We start from the raw sequence: 24214 nt of genomic DNA, 5'->3' as shown, positions 1-24214 counted from the left end.
AATGTGTCTGGTCAAGTTACACGTCCCTGTAAAGGCTGTTACTTTTCAAAGTTTGAGTTGGGCGTCTCAAAATTTCAATTTTCGTCTAAATAAGTCGAAATTTGAGATTCTGAATTTAGAATTTCAATTTATCTCAAAGTGACAAGAACACAGATGGATGGGTACAGCAAACAGAATAATAACAAAATATTTACTCAAACTTTTGAGATTTATCCAGAAAATTTAAAGAAAATTTTGAATGATCTCAGATCTTTGGATTATCTCAACATTTCAGGTTATTAAAGAGTCCAAATTTCAGACAAAGAAGGTAAACGTGAGCGAACAGAAGGACACGACTTTTATAGTTCTCGTCTTTATTCTGACATTAACTCAACAGGCAGAGCGGAAACCGCTTCGTATGAGACGGTAACGCCTCGTTCGTCATACATGTGAATATTTACACAAGTTCAAGTTTGACTTTTAAACAAAAGTGCATCAGCTACAATATATAAGAATTAATAGGATATATTTACAATTTAAGAAGATGAAATCAGACGAATGTTAGGTAGTTTTCTTTCTGCCCCGTCAGCCTCCGTTTAAATATTTACTCCATCGCTCTCCGTTGTCACAAGGCCTCCGTCACACCTGTGAAGTTCTCACATGAAAGGCCGACGTCGGCGACGCTGAAGAATCCTAAACCTTCGATGTTTCTAATGCTGACTCCGTCTTTTATATACAATCTGTGGGTAGCTTCAATCGCACATCGCGTGGACGAAGAGGCGGATTTAAGGTGAGGGTCGCAGTCCCTGAGTGACGGGTGGAGGCACGTGATGCATTCAGGTGACCCATGTGAGGTCGTCAGATTTTCTCAGTGTCTTTCAGGTTAAATTTCATCGGGAACATTAATTTAAGACTTTGCAGGCCGGCGAGGAACGATGCGGCGGTGATGTCAGCCACGTTATAGCTCCTGTGCCGTCTTCCCATTGGCCACAGGCTGCTCCTCTTCCTCCTTTCTTCTCCGTCTGTTAAAGAAGCCGAGCTGAAGAGAAAACAAGGATTTACGGTTTGTGACTGACAGTAGAGTCGTTTGATCCAGACGTCCACTGTAGAGCAGAGCTCAGAACAGAGGAGTACTCTGATGATGTTCGAGGCTCCGTGTGTGTTTTTACCTTCCACAGAGCGAGGACCAGTAAGGCCAGCAGCAGCAAACCTCCCAGTGAGCTTCCCACTATGATCCAGATGGGGATGGAGTGATCCTCCTCCTTCCTCAGGTCCAGAATGATCTGCAGTTACAGCACAAAACACCGGAGTGTGTGTGAAACCAGTGTTTGACAGATTTCTGTTTTTATGTCAGGCGGTCTAATAAAGTCCTTAAACACTGAGTATAATTTAACATAGAAATATGGAGTCAAACTTAAATAATGTTGATGACTGAAAATGACGAGTTCGGGTGTTTCTGAGGTTTTCTTCCCTTTTCCACCATTTTTAAATGTAAACTCAGAGACACGATCGTTGCTTCATGTGTAACAAAGAAAGAAATGTTTGAAGAAATGCAAAAATTAAACAAGATACAATAAAGAAAATACATTTGAAAAAATATGCAGAAATAAATAAAAGTAAAATCGCCAAATTAATAAAAATAGGAAATTAAAGAGACGTACATTATTGGAGAAATGACACAGGACGTAAATAGAGGAACCAATTAAAAGGAAATAATATCAGAAATAAGGTTTTATCTTCATATAGATTCCGACATAATTAAGGACTAGTTTCTTTTTATATTTTATTCGTTGCATTTTGGCACCTTTGGTCCTCCGTACTCCACGTGGTTCATTAATTGTTAAATATTTTTGCAGAAATGTGTTTTTAATGTGAAGCAAAAGGGTGTAATAGTTCCTGACAGCAGGTGGCAGCGCAGCTCTGATTGTGAGTCTGAAGCGCTGATGATCAGGTGATTTAAAACGTTGGCGTGAACGTTGTGGTCAGCTGATAGAAGGCCACTGGGTTCAGTCACAAAGAGTTGGGAGTTTAAACCTGTTTATCCCAGAGTGACCTCTGTCCTCCAATGGGAGAGCGATGCTGATGGTCTCACCTGTCTGACAGGTCGGTCCTCCTGGAGGAAAACGGGACTAGACGCTTCCAGCTGGATGGAGGCGGTGGTCAGCAGCTCCAGAGACCTGAACTTCACCTGAAAGAGTTAAACAGGTAGTGAGCGCCACCTGTGCTTTCTCCTACGGCTAATCTGAGTTTCACTAAACTGAGCCTGTTTCTGGTTAGTCGGGAATTTGATGGACTTCCTGTTTGTCTCGCTTTATGAAAACGGCAGATGAGAAGAACTCACGGCGAGCAGAGCAGCGAGCTGAAGGCTTCCTGTGAGCGTCACCTTCACCTCTCGGGAGGGCGGGAGGTTCAGTTGGCACCGCACCTCCATGTTCGCGCTGTTACTGTGGTTCTGCGTGCACACACACACACACTCACTCTGTGAAACACTGTTGTTTAACTCCACTGTTATCCTGACTAACAGGCTCCTTCAGCCTTACCAGCTGTGACAGGTGAGTCAGATCCTCAGGTGTGACAGGACTGCTCATTCTAACGTGAGGCAGCGTGCAGTGGGATCCCGCTGCCTGCTGGGAGGAAGAGGAGGACTCCGTTATAATGGTAACCTCTAGCTTTAATTGCTGCTTCGCCAATCTGGGCCAAAACATTAAAAAAAGCAGCTGAGCACAGTAATTTCAGAAACACGGCGACAGGACAGAAAAAGAGAAACCCCTCCGTTTGCAGTAGATAAATATGTGACAGGCAGGTGGCGCTGCTGTCACTCACGCTCCTCACAGTTTAGTGAATAAGTGATGCCTGTACAGTGAAAGCTGAGGGCTTTACAGCAACAAAGGCGGGAGTTTCATTTGAAATCGATTTAATCCTTCATTAAGGGTAAAACCTGAAAGTACGGGGAAGGCTCATTCAAGCGAGCCATCTGTTTCTGCAGCGTCGGTGAACAGAGATAACCACAGCACAAAGATTTCCAACGTCACCTGTTCGATGCTGACGTCCGTAATGTTCAGCAGCTGGTTTCCTCTCATGGTCACAGCCCAGACATCAGCCCTGAACAGGACGCCCTGCACCGAGAACAGGCCCAGGTTCTGGATCTGCACACACGAGAGAACCGCAACAGAACGTCTTTATGAGAGCTGACGTTCTGCAAACATGCACACAGTTTGTTTCACTCACGTAATAGGAGAGGTTGAAGGTGTGAGAGCTGCTGTCTGATTGGTGCCAGGACGAAGAGGAGGAGGAGTCAGCTCTGATTACAAAACGAGGAGGGTAGGGATCTCTGTCCAGAGAAGGAAGAAAGCAGACACACGTGAACTCTTCTGAATGCGCACATGCAACTTTTTAAACTTTCAAATCACAAAAAGCTCAAAAGCTTCAGCCACCTGGTGAAGAGGAGCTCGGTTTGGTATTTCAGGGGGAGGAAGATGTCATTGGTGTTGTCGTCCGGGTAACCCTCGTCCCCCTCACTGAGTAACACACAGATAAGCACGCTTAAAAGGACGAAAGCTTGAAAGTTCAACGGTAACACTTTACAATACAGCCCACGGCGAAGGGCATAATTAATCTGTGATTACAAATAATTCAAAGTATTTTATTTATATTTACCTACAAATACTCAACCAAACACTCCAGGCTGAGTTACCACCAAAATAAATGAAAGGTTTAAACTTTGTCCAAGATGAGCAGGAGAGAATCGCGCTCGTCCCACCACGTGTCCATAAATTATGACATACACCTGGCTCCATCTGACCAATCAGATGCATCCAGGTGTTTCTTTGGTCGCACCAATCATCGAGCCTTCGCCATCACAGTCAAACCTCCCACAGGAAGCGATTCTTTTATTTGGAGCAAACTTCCTCTTTCCTCCTTCAAACAAAACATTTAGAAACCAAACCAGTATGGACTGGGTTTCTTAAAATCAAGTTTTTATCGTCTTTTTTACTGTTTCCATCTTTAAATCATATCATCTGTTTTCTTGTTATTTCTTCTGCTTCATGAAGCTGAACAGCGATACCTGAGTCCCTGGATCTGGATTCATCTGTGAGTAATCACCAAAACACCATCACACACGCTCAGGTAGGAATTCACCTGGTCTCCTGTCGAAGTTTCTAATGTTCTCCTGTCTCGCAGCCATAAATGATCCTTCTGGAAATTCCTGGATCCAGATCCAGATGTTAATCGACTCCAAAAGTTAATCACTTCGCTACCTCTGGGAACACTTTCATGCAAATCCATCCATAACTTTTAGTCTAATCCTGCAGCAGTCAGGACAGAAAACTCACATAACCTCATCCTTTCCTCTTTAATAAACACGGCGCAGATTCCCAGCTGATGTTTTATGAAACTGGATCAGGGATTAAATAATTATTTGTCATTGACCACGAAGAACTAGCTAGTTACTTACATCTCTGTGCTACGGTTAAAATACGACCTAATCAGAATAGTATTAATATAATAAAATATTATATAAAATATCATATAATAAATGTTACAATAAATAAGATAAAGACTCATTACAATAACAAGTCAGTTAAAAATATACTGCTCAAACATTTCTCCTGCTATATTTAGGTTGTCAGTTTTCTGTGTCTGCCCGTCCTCATCAGGTTCAGATGTACACTCTTCATCTCACTTGTTCCCGATGAGCTTATTCCGTCAACAACTGCTTCCCTGCAGCTTTGCAGTGATTCCCAGTGTTCCACATGCTTCTCATTTGGTTCGCACATTCCTACTCAGGACCCTGATAATCATATTTTAGGCTGCTTTCACCTGCTGCTGCTGTCAGCCTCTCTGCAACCCACCTCCACTCCAGCTGTCTCATGTCATATCTATTCTTCCAACCCGTTCTCACTCCCAAAGCGTAACATTTTACGCTAGGTGACAAATCGTCACCATATTACGTTTTCGGCTACCCACCACGTTCCTAAATGACGACCTCGGAAAAAAGAGGAAATGTGAGAACCGTCTGGACTGAACCTACACATGTTCGCTCTTTTTCTTCAAATCGCTTAGAAACACGCTATTTAACATCATTAAAGTCCTGGTTAAGATCAGGAATAAGGTTATGGTCAGGGCTAGGGATAAGGTTAGGTTTAGGGCTGGAATACAGGGCTGGAACGTCTATTACCGCGGGAGCGTCATTGCACTGGATTCCAGCCATAACCCGCTGCGTACCATAAGAACGCCGAAGGTCTCCTTTCGCGTTCCCCAGGAACGCCGCGGGACGTGACAAAACGTCGACATGTTACGCCTCGGGAGTGAGAACGCTCTGATTCTTCATGATGTTCTCCCCAGCAGACGTCAAGGAGGTCCCAGAACACAGCGGTACCACTAAGTTTACCTCTCTGAGGTCAAACAGCTCATCCTACCCCAATCACCCTGATCCTACCCCGATCGCCCCGATCCTACCCCGATCACCCTGATCCAAACCCGATAACCCTGATCCTACCCCGATCGCCCTGATCCAAACCCGATAACCCTGATCCTACCCCGATCACCCTGATCCTACCCCGATCGCCCCGATCCTACCCCAATCGCCCCGATCCTACCCCGATCGCCCCGATCCTACCCCAATCGCCCCGATCCTACCCTGTGAATCACAGGATGGAGCTTTTGTTCTCCTTAATATTGTTGTATGAAATCTCGTCAGTCAGAGGACAGAAAATAATAATCCTGACTTACTTCTGTGACATCACATTACACATGTTCAGTTGTCTTACCTGGTAGTTACCATGACGACATGTACGTAATCCAGGAAGATGTAGCGGCTGAACTCAAACTCCACATTGAAAGTTACCTGGACAGGAAAGGAGCAGGTGCAAATTCATCCTCTCAGGATCAAAAGCATTTAATCGTCTCCTTCTCCTGGCCTAACATCCTTAATTAGAACATTTTAGTCAGAACGTTAAATGTCTGCTCCATCACATCATCGTGTGAAGCTTCTTTGCTTTCTGTTTTTTATTTATTTTATTTTCCACTGCAGCCTGTCGTCGTCTGCGGCTGAACCCGTTTTCCCTCCGGCTGTGTTCTCCCCCCAACCAGCAGCCGGAGCCTTTTTAAGAGGAAGCTGGAAATAATCTCCAGCACAGTCTTATTCACACAGCAGCCCTGAGGGGCCTCACAGTGAGGGGTGGGGATCACGGTCATGTTTACAGGGACACTCATTAAGGTAATGAAGGATTTTAGTCAGCAGCTATCATTGGCAGCATATTTCTGCCCGGTTTAATCACTGTTATTAGTCTGGCTGTATAACAGCGGTATGATGAGCTAATAACCTGTTTATCTGTGATGTTCAAACCTGCCCACATATTTAGGAGGAAGAAGCTCCATCACCCTAAACAAAGGGCTGTTGTATCAGGGCAACAATAATAACCAATGAGGAAACTGCAGGTGGGCGATCCTTTTTTCATCCCAAAATCATCATTTGCATGACAATAGCGCTGCCCTACCTGAGACAGCGACTTCATGAATGGCGCGCTGATGTTGCAGATCCTCTGGGTCGCCAGTCTGTCCTCAGAGGAGCACTCAATCTGGATATCTGATTGGTCCTGAGGGAAGAGGCGGCATAACATGAATCCAGCATGCACTTTGACCTTTTTAGGATGAGGAAAGAAAGTTTGAGTACCTTCACTAAGAGGCTGGAGAAGATCAGGTTGGAGGAGGTGGAGATGTGGATGGCAGCTCCGTATGCATTCTCTCCCTGGTTCTCCAGTCGGGCGAACACCACCATCCTCCTTCGCTCAGACTCCACGACAAACGGCTGCTTCTCAGGCGCCCCCTGGTGGCTGCAGATGGAGCTGGCAGCCCGTCTGTTCGACCTGCAGAACTGCCTACAGGTGAAGCAAAGAAATAATTACCAGTCTCTTAATAATTTACACGGATACACGTGAGGGATTAGTTTAGTGGAGACCGGGTTACTCACTGAGCACTCATCAGGTCCGTGTGACTATGGAGGATGAGGTCAGGAACGCAGGTGTCTTCCTGCTCACATCCGTTCCAGAAGTGAAGCTACAGAGAAAAAAAAGATGATTAACGCATTTATCCATTTGTTGGAGGACGTAAGCACTGAAGGGAGAATTCTGAGATACTTCCAGTACAGACGACACACATACAGTGGTGTGCAAAAGTATTCGCCCCCTTGAACTTTTCCACATTTTGTCACATTACAGCCACAAACATGAATCAATGTTATTGGAAATCCACGTGAAAGGCCAACACAAAGTGGTGCACACGTGAGAAGTGGAACGAAAATCAGACATGATTCCAAACATTTTTTACAACAATACTCGTATCGATATTGAACCGTTCGATACAGTGCTTTCGGTTCGGTACGCATATGTATTGAACAATACAACATTTTAATTTATTTTATCAACTTTCCTTCTGACGATGCTGTCTGTGTTGAGCGCTCAGTGGATCTGCGCTCGACAGTGCAGCCTAGGCGGAGTAGTCGAACGCAGATTCACTGAGCGCAGGGCAAGCTAGCGAGACAGAAGCTAAGCTCGTTGCAACATGGCAAATTGAACCTCCCCCACCCTCATTCAGATCTGGCGTTTGGAACTATTTTGGTTTTCATGTGACGTATGACCCTGAAGGTAAGCGCGTCATGGACTAAAGTAAAACAGTATGTTGGATGTGCCACGCAGTGCTCAATTACATGGGTGGGAACTAGTGTGTTAGCGCAGTTAGCTCGTTAACGTGTTGGCCGTCTAGCCCCACGCACGGGGCGATCCACGGTAGCTCGTTAACGGAGATTTGCCGTGTTGTGGCGTTAACGTCATTTCAGATTAACGCTGACAGCACTAGTGGGAACACAACGAATATGACTGCACATTTACTCCGACATCATCCTAGTGCAAAGACAAGTGGAAGCAGACAAAAACAACAAGCACACATGCTACAAACTTTACCCGAGTCATTTAGACAATTTAGACGTTTTGTGGTAAGCTTTTCTTTGGCTGTCACTTCTTCACCCTGACCTGTCTTATTTGGCTCAGCAGAACTAAAATATATATCCTGCTGCTTTTACACACACACACATAAGCTCAGCGATTCTCTGCGCGATCAACCTCTCACATGTTTAAGCTGCGGGAGATTTCACTTGTCATGTTTGCATAGTAAGCTAACGATTAATAAGACGATGTCAGAGGAATTGGTGCACAAATTATCATCACTCACAGATCAGTGCTGTCGCTCTCTATACACAGTTCGCACGATTGCAAAGTGAAAGCAAAAAACAAGCGCAAATTCAAACGCGATTTCAATATGTCACATATTGACAGTGGCTCACCGATGCCAATGACATAATTACCCAGCTACATTTCTGAAAGAATGCAAAAGCATTGACATATATTTTTCCTTCCTACAATAGCCCGACGGGCAGGGAAGAGAGATTTTGGTAGCCCGACGTCGGGCTAGCGATATTGCAAGCCCTGTATCTGATTGAGGAATCACTCATCTTTGGAAAAGAGAGTTTATTACAGAGAAATGGCTCTTTCCAAAATAAAAGCTATACTATCCGCTTCTTCTGGGCTATATTCTCAGCAGCATAAGGAGAATCATGTGCTAACAGCTGTCTAAATGACTCGGCTAAAGTTAGTAGCATGCTTGTTGTTTTTGTCTTTGCACTAGGATGATGTTGGCGTAAATGTGCAGTCATATTCGTTGTGTTCCCACTAGTGCTTTCAGGTTAATCTCGTTGAAATGACGTTAACGCCACAACACGGCAAATCTCCGTTAACGAGCTACCGCCGATCGCCCCGTGCATGGGGCTAGACAGCCAACACGTTAACGAGCTAACTGCGCTAACACGCTAGTTCCCACCCATGTAATTGAGCATTGCGTGGCACATCCAACATACTGTTTTACTTTAGTCCATGACGCGCTTACCTTCAGGGTCATACGTCACATGAAAACCAAAATAATTCCAAACGCCAGATCTGAATGAGAGTGGGGGAGGTCCATGTTGCAAGGAGAGCTTAACTTCTGTCTCGCTAGCTTGCCCTGCGCTCTTCCTTCTGACTATGCTGTCTGTGTTGAGCGCTCAGTGGATCTGCGCTCGACAGTGCAGCCTAGGCGGAGTAGTCGAACGCAGATTCACTGAGCGCTCAACACAGACAGCATCGTCAGAAGGAAAGTTGATAAAATAAATTACAAATGTTGTATTGTTCGATACATATGCGTACCGAACCGAAAGCACTGTATCGAACGGTTCAATATCGATACGAATATCGTTGCACCCCTAATATATATATATATATATATATAAAACAGATATCTAGCAATTCTAAGTGTACCCCGCCCTCCAGGGAAGAGCCTGATTAGTTGCCCAACGTCCCTGAACTGGCTCCTCTTGACATGAAGTTGGAGCCAACTTCGAGCTCCGTCAGGATGTCTGAACTCTTCACCTTTCAGAGGAAACTCAGAGGAGCTGACCTCATACTTCAGGCTGTTACCCAGATCGTGACCACAAGGGCGGGTTAGAGATTGACCAGTAAATCCAAAGCTTTCAGATTATCATCTTCCCATCAGAAAAATACATCTCAGAGAAGCTGACTCTGGTCTGCTCTGAACAACAACTTATTTCTTACCTTTTTTCACTTTATAAAAAGTGTTCTGTGCAAAAAATATTTCTCTGCTCTGAAGCTAATCAGGCAGTTCAAACCCGTGTTCGAAGCTCTCACCTCGGTTCTTTGGGTGCTCTGCCAGTCCGGGTCCAACACCGGCCCCTCGTCTGGGTTCTGCAATCCCGTCTCCAGGACGACAACTATGGGACGCCCGTAATCTGTCGTCTCCTGTTTGTCGTTTTACATTTGCGTGTTTAAGGACTCACACATAATGGGAATCATTTGACCGTGATTGTGCCCGGGCTGTTTCTGACCTGGACGGAGAAGCCAAGGCGTTTGCATATCTGACTTCCTGTCTGCAGAAACAAACTTCGCGGCTGCTGTCGATCCGATTCGTCCAGCACTGCCCGGGGAGGGAAACGCCTCTCATCCAACAGCAGACTGTACCAGACCGCTGAAGAGGAGGAGGAGAAGGAAAATGTGAGCTCAAACAGAGGCTTAATGTGGCACAATGAGACTGTAAATACAAAGAGAGCAGACTTTTACAGGTCCTTCAGAGGATATGAAAGGAAGTGATGTCATCTTTTGTAGTCCGAACTGCTCCATTTATGCTTCCAAAAATGTTTTAGGAGCATTTCTAGAAATAAATTAGAAACAAGTCCACCGACTATTGTTTCACAACATAATCAAGTACCAGCTTTACAGCTTCCTGTAAAGAGGGAACTGTACACTGTAATATTCATTCAGCAGTTGCCTCAAAGGTACTTTATATGAAAGTAAAGAACCTACAGTGTTAGGGAGAAAACCACAACAGTCAGATGCTTATCAATGGTCACCACTTACCAACACTGGGGAGGGAGAACTCAAGATTAGGGAGGGGCAGAAGAGAACACATAGTGACCATGAAAAATAAAAGAAATTGTGTAATATAAACACGTTGGGAGGGACAAGAGGGGGTCACCTGGTCCAGCCCTAACTATATGCTTTAGCAAAAAGGAAAGTTTGAAGCCTAATCTTGAAAGTAGAGATAGTGTCTGTCTCCTGAATCCAAACTGGAAGCTGGTTCCACAGAAGAGGGGCCTGAAAACTGAAGGCTCTGCCTCCCATTCTACTTTTAAATACTCTAGGAACAACAAGTAGGCCTGCAGAGCGAGAGCGAAGTGCTCTAATAGGGTGATATGGTACTACAAGGTCATTAAGATAAGATGGGGCCTGATTATTTAAGACCTTGTATGTGAGGAGCAGGATTTTGAATTCTGGATTTAACAGGAAGCCAAAACAGCAGAAATCTGCTCTCTCTTTCTAGTCCCTGTCAGGACTCTTGCTGCAGCATTTTGGATTAGCTGAAGGCTTTTCAGGGAGTTTTTAGGACTTCCTGATAATAATGAATTACAGTCGTCCAGCCTGGAAGTAATAAATGCATGAACTAGTTTTTCAGCGTCACTCTGAGACAGGATATTTCTAATTTTAACATTTTTGCACAAATGGAAGAAAGCAGTCTTACATATTTGTTTAATATGTGCGTTGAAGGACATGTCCTGGTCAAAAATGACTCCAAGGTTCCTCACAGCGTTACTGGAGGCCAAGGTAATGCCCATCCAGAGGAAGAATCTGGATCCTGCAAACTAGCAGGTAGCTGCCTCTCCCTGATCCCGGGTCTGATTCAGGTTCTTCATTAAGTCATCAAAACAATACCTGTGAAGGTTGAACTCAGATGTGGTTGTATTACTGAAGTTTCAGTGCTGTGCTGATGTTTGTTTTTATGTCCGGGACTCGTCGTGCTTTCAGGCTAAACTAAAGCAGATCCTAATAAATAAATATGTTGACAATGCAGCTGGTGTCAGTCCGTCATCTGGACCTTCGTGAGCTTTCACAAACTCGTTGCTGGTGTGTGTTCTTCCGTGTGCAGCTAATGTCTGAAACTGCATGCAGCCAAACTGTTCTTCAGTCTGAGAGCCTTTAGAAACTTTCATAATAGCAACGCACGCGTAAAATACAACAACTACTTCTTAGTGCTTGATCTACAGTAATGAAGTGACGCATTTCCTGCGTCCTTATTAGTTGCTGGATGCATCAGCTTACAGTGTAACAGCAGAGCTCGTGTTCATCTGTTTAACAACTGAGTTTGATTTATGAGAGCGCGGAGAGCCGAGCTAAGCTGCTGCTCAGCTGGTGTCAGAAACGCCACGTCCACACTGACAAAAAACGGGTCGATATTTAGTCCAATCAAACAGAGGTTCAGCCTGTGGATCTGTTGAGCCACGCTCCTGTTCGTGTTTCTGTAAACGTCCAATCCAGGCTGGACGCTTAGGGAGGCGGGTGGGCAATAAGGAGCTCGAGGAGAGGGAGACGTGAAGAAGGTCTGAGGTGACGGAGAGAGAAGCAGCGACACAGTTAAACAGCTGGCTGGCGTTAGCATGTTAGGGAGGTTTCCATGCAGCCGGCCCAAACATCTGGAGCTGGTTACACACAGAGACACGACAACAGCGCGGGCCTCTGCGACCACGACAAGCTTCCCTCCACACAGACAGAAAACAGCTGCGTCCACTCAGCTGCAACACTGCACAGCTGTTAGCAGAAGAAGAAGAATTCATATTTCTCTTCTTTTCCTTGAAAATAGAAGCTGGGAGCTGAATGACACGTGAACTCGGCCGGTTCAGAGAGAGACTGGATGAGCTATTCCAGGATGATCTCATACTGTGACATCACAACAGCAGATTAGCTGCTACCTTTTTCCCTCGGACACAAATTTGCCTTTTGTTAGCGGCCGACCTCATTTCCAGGAAAGTGTGAATGCTGCCAGATGTAAAAACAGAAGGAAGCGATTTGTAACTCATAACAAACACTAAAGACAGAATCACGCCAACCTCCCATTCAAAGTCATCTTCTCCTTCACCCCTGGACCTCGTCCAGCTTTGCTGCTAGGCTCAGGTCTCTAGGCACAAGTCCTAGGATGTAGGATGTACTGCGTTTCCTCTGGGCCAGGTTCCAGAGATAAGATGATGCACCATAGTTACCTCCGGTGAGGGAACTAGCGGTGTCGAGGTGTAGAGCGGGGTCATGTCAACAATCCATCCACTGAGATCTTCAAGGTCGCCTTCACGATTTGTCAGTGGAAAGTTAACAAAAATCCTCAGAACTTAGAAACTATAATTATTGCAACTGTGCTGTGTCTTGTCAACATATAGAAAGTACCATTGCACTTGAAATATGTCACATTTGACCTCTGACCTCTCCTTCAATCAGAGGGTCAAAGTGATAATAATGTTTCTGGATCTTTGAACTCTATGTGTGGATCCAGTTTTTTGATTTGATTCAAAAGCTCATTTGAGATTGATTTAAATGGCATTTCTGAGGAAAACGTGCCTGAACCTGAGGCAGGACCTTTCAGTGTGGTGATCAAATCCCACGCAGGTGAATAAGCGGACATGTTTGTGTACTCCTACCAACATCTTTCCTGGTCTTCGTCCTGGTCTTTGTCCTGAAGTCCAGACTCAGACAGACGATCACGGACATGCAGGTGACCTCCTTCCCTCCTCGCTGGCAGTCCTTGTTAAAGATGTTGACCTTCTCGGGTTCAAAGGTTAGTTTAGCCTGAATCTGCACCACACCACGAGACCTGCAGGGATGAAGCATGCTTATTATGAGTGTTTGTGCGTATCAGAGTTCCAAACTGTGGAGAGTCAGGTACCGCATAACTCGGTTTTACTGGATGTACTTAAACTAGGGTTTGGTTTCACAAAGACTCCTCAGTGAGTGCAATGCCCTCCAATCTGATAGGAAGAGTCTATCTGTCTATAGTTTCCTATGGACCACATTGATCCCTCATAGGTGGTGGTGACTCATCGTGAGTCTGGTTGCTATAACTTTGCAACAACCTCATACAGGCTCAATCTGAGGGTCTGAGGAAAAAACACCTATTGGGAGGTGACTTGTCAAACACAAGTTAGCCACGCCCTAAATTGTCCCCTGCTTTCTGACCCTTGTTTAATGAACAGACATCATGTTTTGTTGAAGATGCTTTGAACACAGTCATTAAAGCTTAAACTCATCACAAGTGTTTAGGTCAGTATTTAAGTGAGCTGGAGGCTCATTTTCTCATAAACTTCTACAGCCAGACTTCAGAGGAGTCGCCCCCTGCTGGCCTTTAGAAAGAACGCAGATTTGATTCGTTTTTCCAGCCTTACAGGATCAAATCATCTGTCAGTTTATGAATGAGGCTCTGACCAGACAATGACAGCAGCTCCCAGCGCTCCCACTGCGAGGTCGACAAGTCCGTCTGCATTGATGTCCAAGACGCCATGAAGGCTTTGGCCAAAATACTGAAGACCTGCAGAAAAACCAGCTGCAGACAGACGCTGGAGAAGCAAAACGAGAGAAGATTAAAACTCTCTGGGCTCTCTGATGCTGCATTATCTCTTCCAGCTAAGGTCCCTTAGCATCCGGACTGGTTACCTGTCTGTACTGAAGCTGGATGGTTTTGTCTTTGCCATGGAAGACGTAGACTGCCCCCTGGTGGTCATCCTCCAGTGGTGCTCCCACAACAAGCTCTTTGAACCCGTCTCCATTCATGTCAGGTACCTGAGCCAACGCTGAGCCCAGACGGGAGTTTTGGGAGTGGTCAGACACTTCCAGCACCCCCTGCAGGACAAACGACGTCTGGACAGAAACAAAACATTCTTTGGTTCAGGTTTTGTTCTTTATTAATCAAGGTTTCATTTGAAAAAGTAATTTCAATCCAGTCGTGGACAGATTACCGAACAGGCCTAACAGCACACAGCTGGGGCATGAACAAGGCTTTGTTTGAAGTCATAGTTCACATTAGTTGTTGGAAGGTCAGTCCAACAAACAATCACAAAGAGACAGATAATTCTGCAACTCTTTTTCACCGTTTTAAAACAAGTGAAAAACATTCAAAACGACACAGAAACCAATCAGGAGGAGAGAGAAACTCAAAATAATCACGAAAACCAGCAAACTGACCACCAGTTGAACCTCTGTGGCTCTCAGTCATCCAGGTCATGCTAGTTTTAAGAGCTTGAAAAAGAAGACAGCTGGACTCCTTTAGGTTTGAGCCTAAAGAAGTCTGCCTTCCTTCTTTTTTGAGAACCTGAAGACATAAAACTAGATAAAGCTCAGTCAGTGGGGGTTGAGGTACTTTTACCAATCTGTGCACAGGACCTTTTGTCTCATAATTTGTCCATGACTCTTGTGTGGGGTTATCATCTTGTGACAACTTCTTCTGCTATAATGACAGTTACAGAGAAATTGGTTGCTCCTTTGTAGCAGTACGTGGTTTTTATACCTGCGGTGTAACAGAGTAGATGTAAACCTTGCCTCTCTCCCAGCCATGGCTGTAGTACATGGGTGCTGCCACCAGGAGGACATCAGTCTGTCCGTCACTGTCAATGTCCATCGATAGCAACTCACTGCCAAAGTATGACCCAATCTAGACAAAAACACAAATAAACCATAGAAACGAAACAAGATATTACACCAAGGAACAGATACCTGAATGTCCACCAGGTTTGATTCATTCAAATATGGTCACAGTGGTTTCTAATGATTAAAACACACCTGCTCTCCCAGCAGTGCATGCCAGATGGTCAGGTCTCCACTGTTCTTCAGGGTGAATATGATCACCTTTCCAGTGTGGTTGAATCTTGGAGCTCCAGCTACATAAAGCTGAGAGCCGCGGGATGAAATGAGTGAACCCACCGAGTACCCTGAAAGAAGATGAAAAACTGATTCGTTTGACTTGCACACGTTGACCGTTCCATTTTGTTAGACCTATTTCCTCTGATTCTTCCAAGGTAAGAAAGCTTAAAGTAGACCGACTCTGCATTTTCTCATTTCCTGTCATATGTTTCCTGTTCCAAAGGGGGATGTTCCCATTAAACCTGACTAAAGTTTCTAGTAATGTGACCAGAATGGGCCAAACACACACTTCAGACTGCTCTAAACAGTCAGTTTATCATGTTTTATTTCTACTACTGAATCTGTATGACATCATAGAGGGCATAGCCTTAGAGTGATCTCATGTATCGCAGCTATACAACCCCTGTGCTCACCATTCCTTCTGAAGACCCACAGACCAGGACAATTAGTTTACTGAGTCCAGGACTACAGGCTGGTATATCACATATCATGTTGTACACTTTATATCAATATTACCCAGATAGGCTGCATGGTTCTTCAGCTCCTCTGGAAACTCATCCTGGTAGGATGATTTCGGTGGAACAACTTTCCCGTGTTTGCTTTCTTTCAGCACGGCACCATTCCAGTCATAGGCGCCCACCGCTCCGAGAAGGACACCATCCTAAAGGAGAACATGGATTTAAAGGGAAGGCACTGCTAAACCACCCACTATGTTTGAGGACTCCCAGAGGCGACCCTAGAAACTCTAGGTACCCACTCTAACCCTGACTGTATGTCCAGATATTAAAGTTGTTACTGAGTCATCGGACAGCAATGAATGACCAAACCTTTGGGAAAAGCACACAGAGTCCCATCTGCGAGGTCTGAGTTGGCCCTGACTGATTTTGGCACTGCAAAGTCCCCATTAAAGGACCTTTAGTCACTCATGACCAGAGATTACAGTAACGCGTTACATGTAACGCGTTACTGTAATCCGATTACTTTTTTCACGTAACGAGTAAAGTAAGGGATTACTATTGCAAAAACGGTAATTAGATTACTGTTACTTTCCCGTAGGAACGCTGCGTTACTGCGTTTCTAAAACCGTGATTTTTTTGCGAGAATGTCTCATGACAGTGACGTAAGCGAGTGCGACGTTCGTGACAACAGCTGTGTGCAGATCAACAATGGATCATATATCGAGTGCAGAGAGAGTATGAGCGTGCAGCGTTTAAAGCGTGGAAGTACTGACCTTACTTTGAGTTTGATTCCATAAAAAGTGACAAAAACATTAGCGTCCGCTGTGCGTGGGAAGAAAACTTCTTTTTACAGCAAAAAACCCCTAAACTTCCGAGCAAGCACCGAGTAGCTACGACGTAATGGGAAAGTCACAGAGAAACTCGCGGATTCTTCCACTGACCGCGGCACACCTGCACCAGGGTAAACCTCCGCCTGCCCCACTCCTGCTTTACAGGTGAAAATAGAGCAACAGGACCGCTGAGTCTTTGACTTTATTTATTTTCTGCTGTGTTTTACTTGCATCTATTTGAAAGACTGAGTGTAAACACAAAAAATATTTTATTTTATGTGCTGGAATGTGCAGAAAATAGGTTTAAATGTTAAACTAATTTCTTCCAGTCAGAGAATGTTGCATATAATTTTATTTTTGCTTGATGCATAAAGTTAAAAGATTAAAACTAACAAAACAAGTTTTAAAAAGAGACTTTTCCATCTGATTACATTTTGTATGATGGATTATGTAGAAAAAGTAGAATTGGGCTGAAAGATCTTTCACTTTATCACCTCTTCAGGTTGTAAATCGTGTTTTTAAAAAGTAACTAAGTAATTAATTACTTTTGAAAATAAGTAACCAGTAAAGTAACGGGATTACTTTTTGGGGAAAGTAATCAGTAATTAGTTACTGATTACTTTTTTCAAGTAACTTGACCAGCACTGCTTGTGACTCCATTTGAGTACTGTACTTGAGTACTTTTGATAGGACAGTAACATCATCAGGTGGCTGGTGAAACGCCTGGGTTAGTTAGGTTGTATTTTAGCCACGTTACAGTTTTTTACAGCCGCTAGGACACATTTCACAATACTTAGGTCACTTTTGCAAAACTCTTCACACAATCCTCCTAACTGACCGTCAGCTTGGCAAAGCAGTTCATTTCACATTCAAAATGCACTACAACTACCAAAACACTTCATTCAGGTCTCAAATAAACTCATTCTTCCAGAACACTAGCAAAGGTTGACAGCCGACAAACACACTGTGTCACCCACAAAACAATGACCTAAAAAACACTAACAACATGTAGCATTACACAGTGTTTCCTTGTGTAAAACAAGGATACATCTCTGTTTATAATTTCAATATATGTTACTGGAATGAATCAGACATCATGCAGAATTCGTCAATATTTGTTTCTGTATTTTTATTGTTTTTGCACTAAGTAATCCCAAAATACAAGAATTTGTATACACACCATCCACTGATGCACATACAATAGTAATGCTAATCTACTCGGTCTTCTCCATTTGGCCACAGGTTCTCATCCACATCACATCTTATGTCATCTAGGGCAACACACCTAGGAAAGAATCTTCTGGCTGCCAGAATTGAAGGAGTTGAAAAATTGAAGGAGTAACACCTGTGTAGATGTTCATCTACAATGAGAATCAGCTGTTGCTGGTTAAACTGCATTTTTAGATTGGAAATATGTTTCAATAAAATATTGCTGTTGGATTTTGCTGTCTTTTTAAGTTTTGCATTGTGTTATTGTTTTGGCCATAAGTTTAACAGTTTTGAAAACAGTATGTAAGCACATGCAAAATGTCCTGTACGTACAAAGATTTTTGGCAGTTGTTGTGTCTGAGTGAGAAGATAATTCATGAAATTTGAGAGATGTAGTCATTGAATGCATTTTGTGCCAAAACAATGATAACTGGTCCTCAGTTTAGCCCACATAGACTTCTGTTGTGCTCACTGTGTGAGGAGTTTTGCAAACGTGACCTAAGTATTGAGAAATGTGTCCTAGCGTCTGTAAAGAACTGTAAACAACTGTTATTTGAAAAGAAAACTCTGGGAAATGTCGCTTTCTAAATGAAACCTTGCAGTTTTATATGATTTCCATCTTGAGAAAAACTGGATAGAAAGACCATCTAAGGGCGTGTATGAGGACGTAGGCCCTAAACAGTTCACAAGTGACAAGATGTTACACAGGGAATACCAGTATAATCAGTTTCATTCTCTCAGCACCAGTTTGGCTCAGTCTGGTTCTTAATGACAAACTTATTGAGCTCTGAGCTGCAAACCTGAAGACCGCACGATGAAAAAAACCTGCTGGCAATGTTGGAACTGAAATGGTTTCTGAATCGTCCTTAAACTCAGTTGAACTGTCTCAACACACGTGTGAGCAGCCAGGCCGTCGTAAAGTCCAGATATGAAGGTTTTTAAATCTTTGAGTCATCGTCTCTCTGGGCCAGAAAGTCGAGGACGGCAGTGAGTGACCAAATTTTTGGCGGTGCCAGCGCCACAAAGTGTCCCGCCTGCAGGACCTGAGCTGCTGAGCCCTGCATGAGTAAACCTGCAGGAAGGAGCTGAGGATGGTTTTCCTGCAGGCAGAGATGATGCTATGATGCCTGTTTTCCTCATCAGTCTGCCTCATTTTACCTTTTTAATCCCAAACCTTAAGAGCAGAAACACTTTGCATATTTGTCTGTGTGCAGTCAGTGTGTGTGTGTGTGTGTGTGTGTGTGTGCAGATTTGCATCCATTCTCCAATGAGTTCATGCCTGCAGTTTACGTTCAGGAAAACCATCTGCTCTCTGTTACACACACACAGTTTCCACCTCACATTTTCACTCCCTGACGCTGGGATATGATTTTCCCTGGATGAGAAACAACAGAAATATTTCTCGAAGCTTCTCATCCTGCAGCTTTAGATATTTGTCAGGACCAGAACCAGGCTGGTGATGGATGTTCGAGGACGATACCGATACCAGCATTTAAGTTTTTGTTGGCAAAACCGCCGCTCTGCTCCTGTCTTCTTTCTGGGTTCAGCTTTAGTGAAGAAAACTTGAGGAAATTGAATAATTGATACTTTGCCAAGTCCCTTTTTATGCAGAAAAAGTAGATGAAGATGTTTTTCAGCAGTAATTTAATGGAAGTTATTATTTTTTCTGTCCAGAGTGGACAGGTCTTTGAAATCTAATCCTAAAATGGAAAATCCACAGATCTTCTTTTCCATTTTACTTCACAAATTCTTGTATCGCTTTATCCAAGTTAAACTTCTATCACTTAAAAAGTAATACTTGTCCTTTGATTTTCTCAGTCAATAAAAACCATGTGCCGTCCAAATATCCCATCACTAAGTCGTTTGTTACTTAAATGACATTTTTGATGTTTTTCATTTCTTTTAAAACATGAACTCGTCCTCTAAAAGCTGTATTTACTCTGTTATCTGTCTACTGTTAGCATTTGTTTGATGATGTGAAACACATCAGTGTGACAAATATGTACCTGCACCTGTTTCTGCACTCAGTGCTCTGCGTGTTGAATTTAACAGACTGGGTCAACAGGAAAACCATTTTCCTTTCATAGACAGATTTGTGGAAAGCGCTTCATTTATCACACATCACTACCACTGTGTAAGAATGCAGCTGTGAGTCACTCACTTTGACTAAATGTGAGGAGAAACCGGCCTGAGCCATCTGCAGACCGAACCCTCGACCCTGGCTGCTGGTTCCTGCAAACCGGACAAACAACAAAGATGACTTAACTTTTCCCTCCAGTCCTCCTGTTACACTTTAAAGAACATCATTAGATAATACTTTTCAGAGTTAATTGTGAAATGCTCGTTAGTACGATGGATTCCGCTTTTCTGTGAATACTACAGTTTAACAGGATAAATGTTAGCTGACCTTCCAGAGAGAAAATCCTCTCTCCCAGGGCGTCCACAATGTCCTTCAGCGCAGATTCATCTGTCACGTTGAAGAAGTGCATCTCATCGGGGTCACTGGCAATAAACTTGATTTCCTTTAGAAAGGCTTCGGGGTTGATTCCCCGGCGGTTGTAATAACCCAGAACCTGCAGGAGATGCAGAGGAAACAGGATGTTAGTCAGAGCTTCGTAAGTCCAGAGACAACCAATAGAAACAGAGCTCGATGGGTGGGGGTGGGGGGTCTGGGGCTAAGACTCACAGCGATGGCATACATGGTGATGTTGTCTCTCTCGCTGTCTGTGACGGCCTGCACCAGGTGAGGACTGTCATGTGATTCACCATCTGTAATCACAATCATCACCTTCTGAGCTCCCGGCCGGCCGCCGCGCTGGAATGCCTCGGATCTGCACAGGAACATCGGATGAAGTTCAGAAGATTCAAAGCTCTGAACGCTTGTTTTGGCTAATCTTAGCTAGCTGCTTAATGTACCTGCTGGTGTAGCTTGGTTGCTAACATTATCTCTATCTAAGTCCTCTGTGAAGGCATTTTGTTAGTTTTCATCCAGAGCTTGCTTTGGACTTTTCTTGGTAGTCTTCTCAGAGAGACTCAAACATCTTTTGGAAATCCTTGGCCTTTAGCTACGAGGCCAAGAAAAAGAAACAGGAGCTACAGCCTCCAGGAGCTGATGGGGAAAGAAAAACTTGCTTTGGCTGAAAAATGCCAGAGATGCTTCATCTGTGGGTTCATGTTTGAGAACTTTTATACTCTGCCATATGGAAGTAATTAATGTTCTGACTGGTTTAATTTTGGTAGGTTTAGTAAATTATACACTAACACAGCGGTCCCCAACCCCCGGGCCTCGGACCGGTACCGGTCCGTGAGTCGTTTGGTACCGGGCCGCGAGAGTTGAGGCTCAGGTGTGAAATGTCTGGTTTTCAGGGTTTTTATCGGTTTTCAGCGTTATTTTGTTATCGTTTTTATCGTTAACTCGGTTTTCCTGGGTCTTTTCACGTGTGTTATGAATAAATCTTCTTTTTTTTTGGTACCGGTACTGGTTTGATTTTGTTGTATTTATCCGCGACACCTTAAAGGCCGGTCCGTGAAAATAATGTCGGGCATAAACCGGTCCGTGGCGCAAAAAAGGTTGGAGACCGCTGCACTAGGAAACTTTGGTTCAATCCATTTTCCCAACATGAGTAAATGACTGAAACTCTCAGGGTTGCTCAGAGTAGGTGGGTAATGGTATCAGACCAATAACTATTTAAGGGTAAGTTGGTGTGGGCCCAGCCCATTTTTGTTTGGGGTCATAATTTGGTGTCGTACCGGGCCACGTTGATTCCCAATGCCGTCCTCGTTTCCTCACCACCTCTTTGGTCGATGCGCCTGGCAGCGTCCACTACGTCCTCCACCGTCTGATACTCATCCAGTGTGAACTCGTGGACAACCGAAGAGCCGTACTGAATGACTCCCACCTGCAGCCAAAACACAGCTCTGTCCACATGAACAATAAACCACTCATGCAGCACCTGTCACCTTCAAACTATGAACAGATGAACTCTCAGATCTAAGATCAGTGGTAACCCAACATTTTGGAGAAGGTCAAAATTGACTTTTTGGGGGGAAAATGTGAATAGTTTTGGTGTTCCCTGTTCCTGGACTGGAAAAACTTGGCATGACAATATAATTAAAACAAGAATTGCATATTCTGAGTGTGTGGGGTTTAGAGCGGTCACTGATGATGACTCAGACCTCAGAGGGTTAAAGGCACTACAGTCTTTGTGTGCAGATAGGGCAGGACGCTCACTTTATCTGGTTCTGATCAAGAGATAAACTAACCTGTGTCTGACCTGGTCCGATGTAGAACTTGTGCAGGATGTTTATGAGGAAGTCTTGAACTTCATACCAGGGGTAGATGGAGTTGGAACCATCCAGAACAATCACAATGTCCATGAACGTCTCACACCCTACAAGATTGTAAAGGAAAATTAGAAACTGGATGGACAGATGGACGGATAGGTGGATGGAAGTGTGCTGATTACTCTGCAGGGCAGGTGCGATGGTGTTGGACAGCTTGAAGTTTCGGCCGACTCTGGAGCAGATCCCAGTGCTGTACAGGGAACTTCCACATTCGTGAGACCAGAGCGGACCGCAGGTCTGAGGCAGCACAAGAGGAAGGAAGAAAATCAAAGCTTAATGACTTGGTGTGACGTGCAGAAACACATGAAATAAAACAAAACCTGTGACAACAGCAGAAGCTCTGCACGGTGTTTGTGCTGTTGGTGCTTTTTAGTGGCTCAGGAGGTAGAGCGGGTTGTCTACTAATCAGAAGGTTATGGGTTCGATCCTCAGCTCCTCTAGCCTGCATGTTAAAGTTTCCTTGACTGTAAATGTTAGGTGAAAAGCACTTTAGGGAAAGGTTGACTAAGCTTTGGAGTAAGAGAGTACTAAGTACTCAAAGTTCTATGTAAATATGAGTCGTTTACCATTTTTTGACCATTTGTAATACAAGTATGTTGTAAAATCTATAAGTGCTGAGCAGTTAAAACAATGGTGACTGTTTGTTTTCACTTCCCTCTGCTCTGTTCTTAAAGGCCTCTACCTTAGCTTTGATTCTGGCGGTGACTTTATCGTGATGAACTCTTTCGGTGGGACTCACCACAAAGCTGCTGTCTTTGGGGTTGGAGGTCAGCGTCATTCCCAGCCTCATCTTGTCCTTCCTCTCAGACACGTTGTTCAGAGTGAGTCTCCCTGATCACAGCCAGAGCAGATGCTTTGTGATTTTAAGTTGAATGTTTTAGTGTGTTTTCCTGTGAAAGTCCTGAATCTTCCTTCCTGTAGCAGTTCCTGCTGTCTGAAACATCTAACGGAAGCATTCCTACATGCAGCAGCATTTCCACTTTAAAGGGCCGACACAGCAGTGAGCCTGAGGTGGCAACAAACCGACATGAAACCTGAGGCCAAGGTGATGACACCATGGTGAAAATGTCTTCACCATGAGGTCCACGACCTTCCCCCTGCAGGTTTCACTCTGACCTCTGTGACAGTTTACACACCTGAGAGCACCTGATCATCAATATTCATGCACTGCTGCTCACCCAGGTTGAGTCGGCTGCAGTTTGCAGAGTTCTTGCTGTCCAGCGGGCATCGGTACACATCGCCAGTCTGCTTCTTCCCCGTGGACTCAAAGGGAGCTCCAACCAGCAACCTGCAACCACGCACACAGTTTGAATCACAAACTTTATTTATAATGCAAAAGTCACGAATTCTAGAAAAAGAGGGACTCGTCTTCGAGGCTCGAACGCCGTATCGGACTGGTTTTATATGGTTAGATATCCAAAGCCGAGCTGTTGGACTGCTGCACGTACACGTTATAATACAGCTCACAAAGCTCATGACTTTTAAGTATTTGTGGGTAAATATAATGACCTTATAATTCTAAATAAAATATATTATTACACCCTTAGTTGCGAGCTGTATTATGTTACCAACTGAACTTAAGTGTGTGTAACCTGAAGCATTATGTCATTGTCTTTGTCCAGGCTCAAAGCAAAGAGGAGGGTTTGCTAGGATTAGCCCGAGCGTTCAGGAGCTGTGAAAGACAGAACAGGAGGTTTCTGCACCATCACTCACAGCCTCCACTCCACTCAGAGCTACAACAGCCTACAGTGTGTGTCTGATATGAAAACGTTATGTTTTGTGGTCTGTTAATCCTTGCATTGGAGTGCTCTTGGTTGGGTTTTGGCCCAGTATGAGCTGCTTTTAAATCACAGACCTTCTTGGTATTTTTCTCCACGTACAGAAACGTTTTCACTTCCCCTGCTCAGAGGTCAGTCCTCGTGGCAGCGGTCATGTTAGACACAGATCCTGCTGCCACAGTTACACTCAGCAGGCGGGTCATTAGTGTTAACCGGCGTAAACGCCACCACATGTGGCCTCAGTGGCGGTTCTGGGAAGAGGGCTGACTCACATACCAGAGAGCTGCTGCGGCAGAGCGCTAACCCTCAATCTGCTAAAGTGTCTCCTGTCCACCAAACGG

General features: G+C 44.3%; 1 protein-coding gene across 2 annotated transcripts; it reads right to left on the bottom strand.

The window, feature by feature from the left end:
* Positions 1–336: 336 nt before the first annotated feature.
* Positions 337–24208, bottom strand: LOC120737853 (integrin alpha-11-like). Of its 2 annotated transcripts, none has more exons than XM_040038753.1 (28): positions 23274–24208; positions 22835–22926; positions 22218–22332; positions 22015–22142; positions 21502–21650; positions 20438–20582; positions 20159–20324; positions 19913–19983; positions 15771–15915; positions 15174–15322; positions 14902–15045; positions 14052–14255; positions 13824–13954; positions 13043–13215; positions 9911–10050; positions 9714–9824; positions 6953–7038; positions 6656–6860; positions 6480–6578; positions 5751–5827; positions 3414–3497; positions 3208–3310; positions 3012–3125; positions 2520–2606; positions 2321–2431; positions 2072–2167; positions 1149–1262; positions 337–1018 (listed from the first exon to the last, which is right to left on the bottom strand). In XM_040038753.1, the coding sequence occupies exons 1-28, from the start codon at positions 23569–23571 to the stop codon at positions 938–940; spliced, it is 3618 nt and encodes a 1205-aa protein (XP_039894687.1). In that variant the 5' UTR covers positions 23572–24208; the 3' UTR covers positions 337–937. The 2 variants fall into 2 exon arrangements, with proteins under 2 accessions (XP_039894687.1, XP_039894688.1); XM_040038754.1 differs by having other exon boundaries at positions 2520–2603; positions 23274–24207.
* Positions 24209–24214: the final 6 nt, after the last annotated feature.

This window comes from Simochromis diagramma, unplaced genomic scaffold (genome assembly GCF_900408965.1).
Source record: "Simochromis diagramma unplaced genomic scaffold, fSimDia1.1 OVJJ01000366.1, whole genome shotgun sequence".
Lineage (NCBI taxonomy): Eukaryota > Metazoa > Chordata > Actinopteri > Cichliformes > Cichlidae > Simochromis > Simochromis diagramma.
This window is presented reverse-complemented; position numbering and strand designations above follow the sequence as displayed.

Excerpts from the sequence above, each read along its gene's own strand:
- LOC120737853 (XM_040038753.1), bottom strand. The coding sequence starts at position 23,571 with ATGAGCTTTGTGAGCTGTATTATAACGTGTACGTGCAGCAGTCCAACA. Across the intron at positions 5,828-6,479 it reads TCATGAAGTCGCTGTCTCAG|GTAACTTTCAATGTGGAGTT; the intron begins GTAGGGCAGCGC and ends TTTCCTGTCCAG. Across the intron at positions 2,432-2,519 it reads TGACTCACCTGTCACAGCTG|AACCACAGTAACAGCGCGAA; the intron begins GTAAGGCTGAAG and ends GTGTGCACGCAG.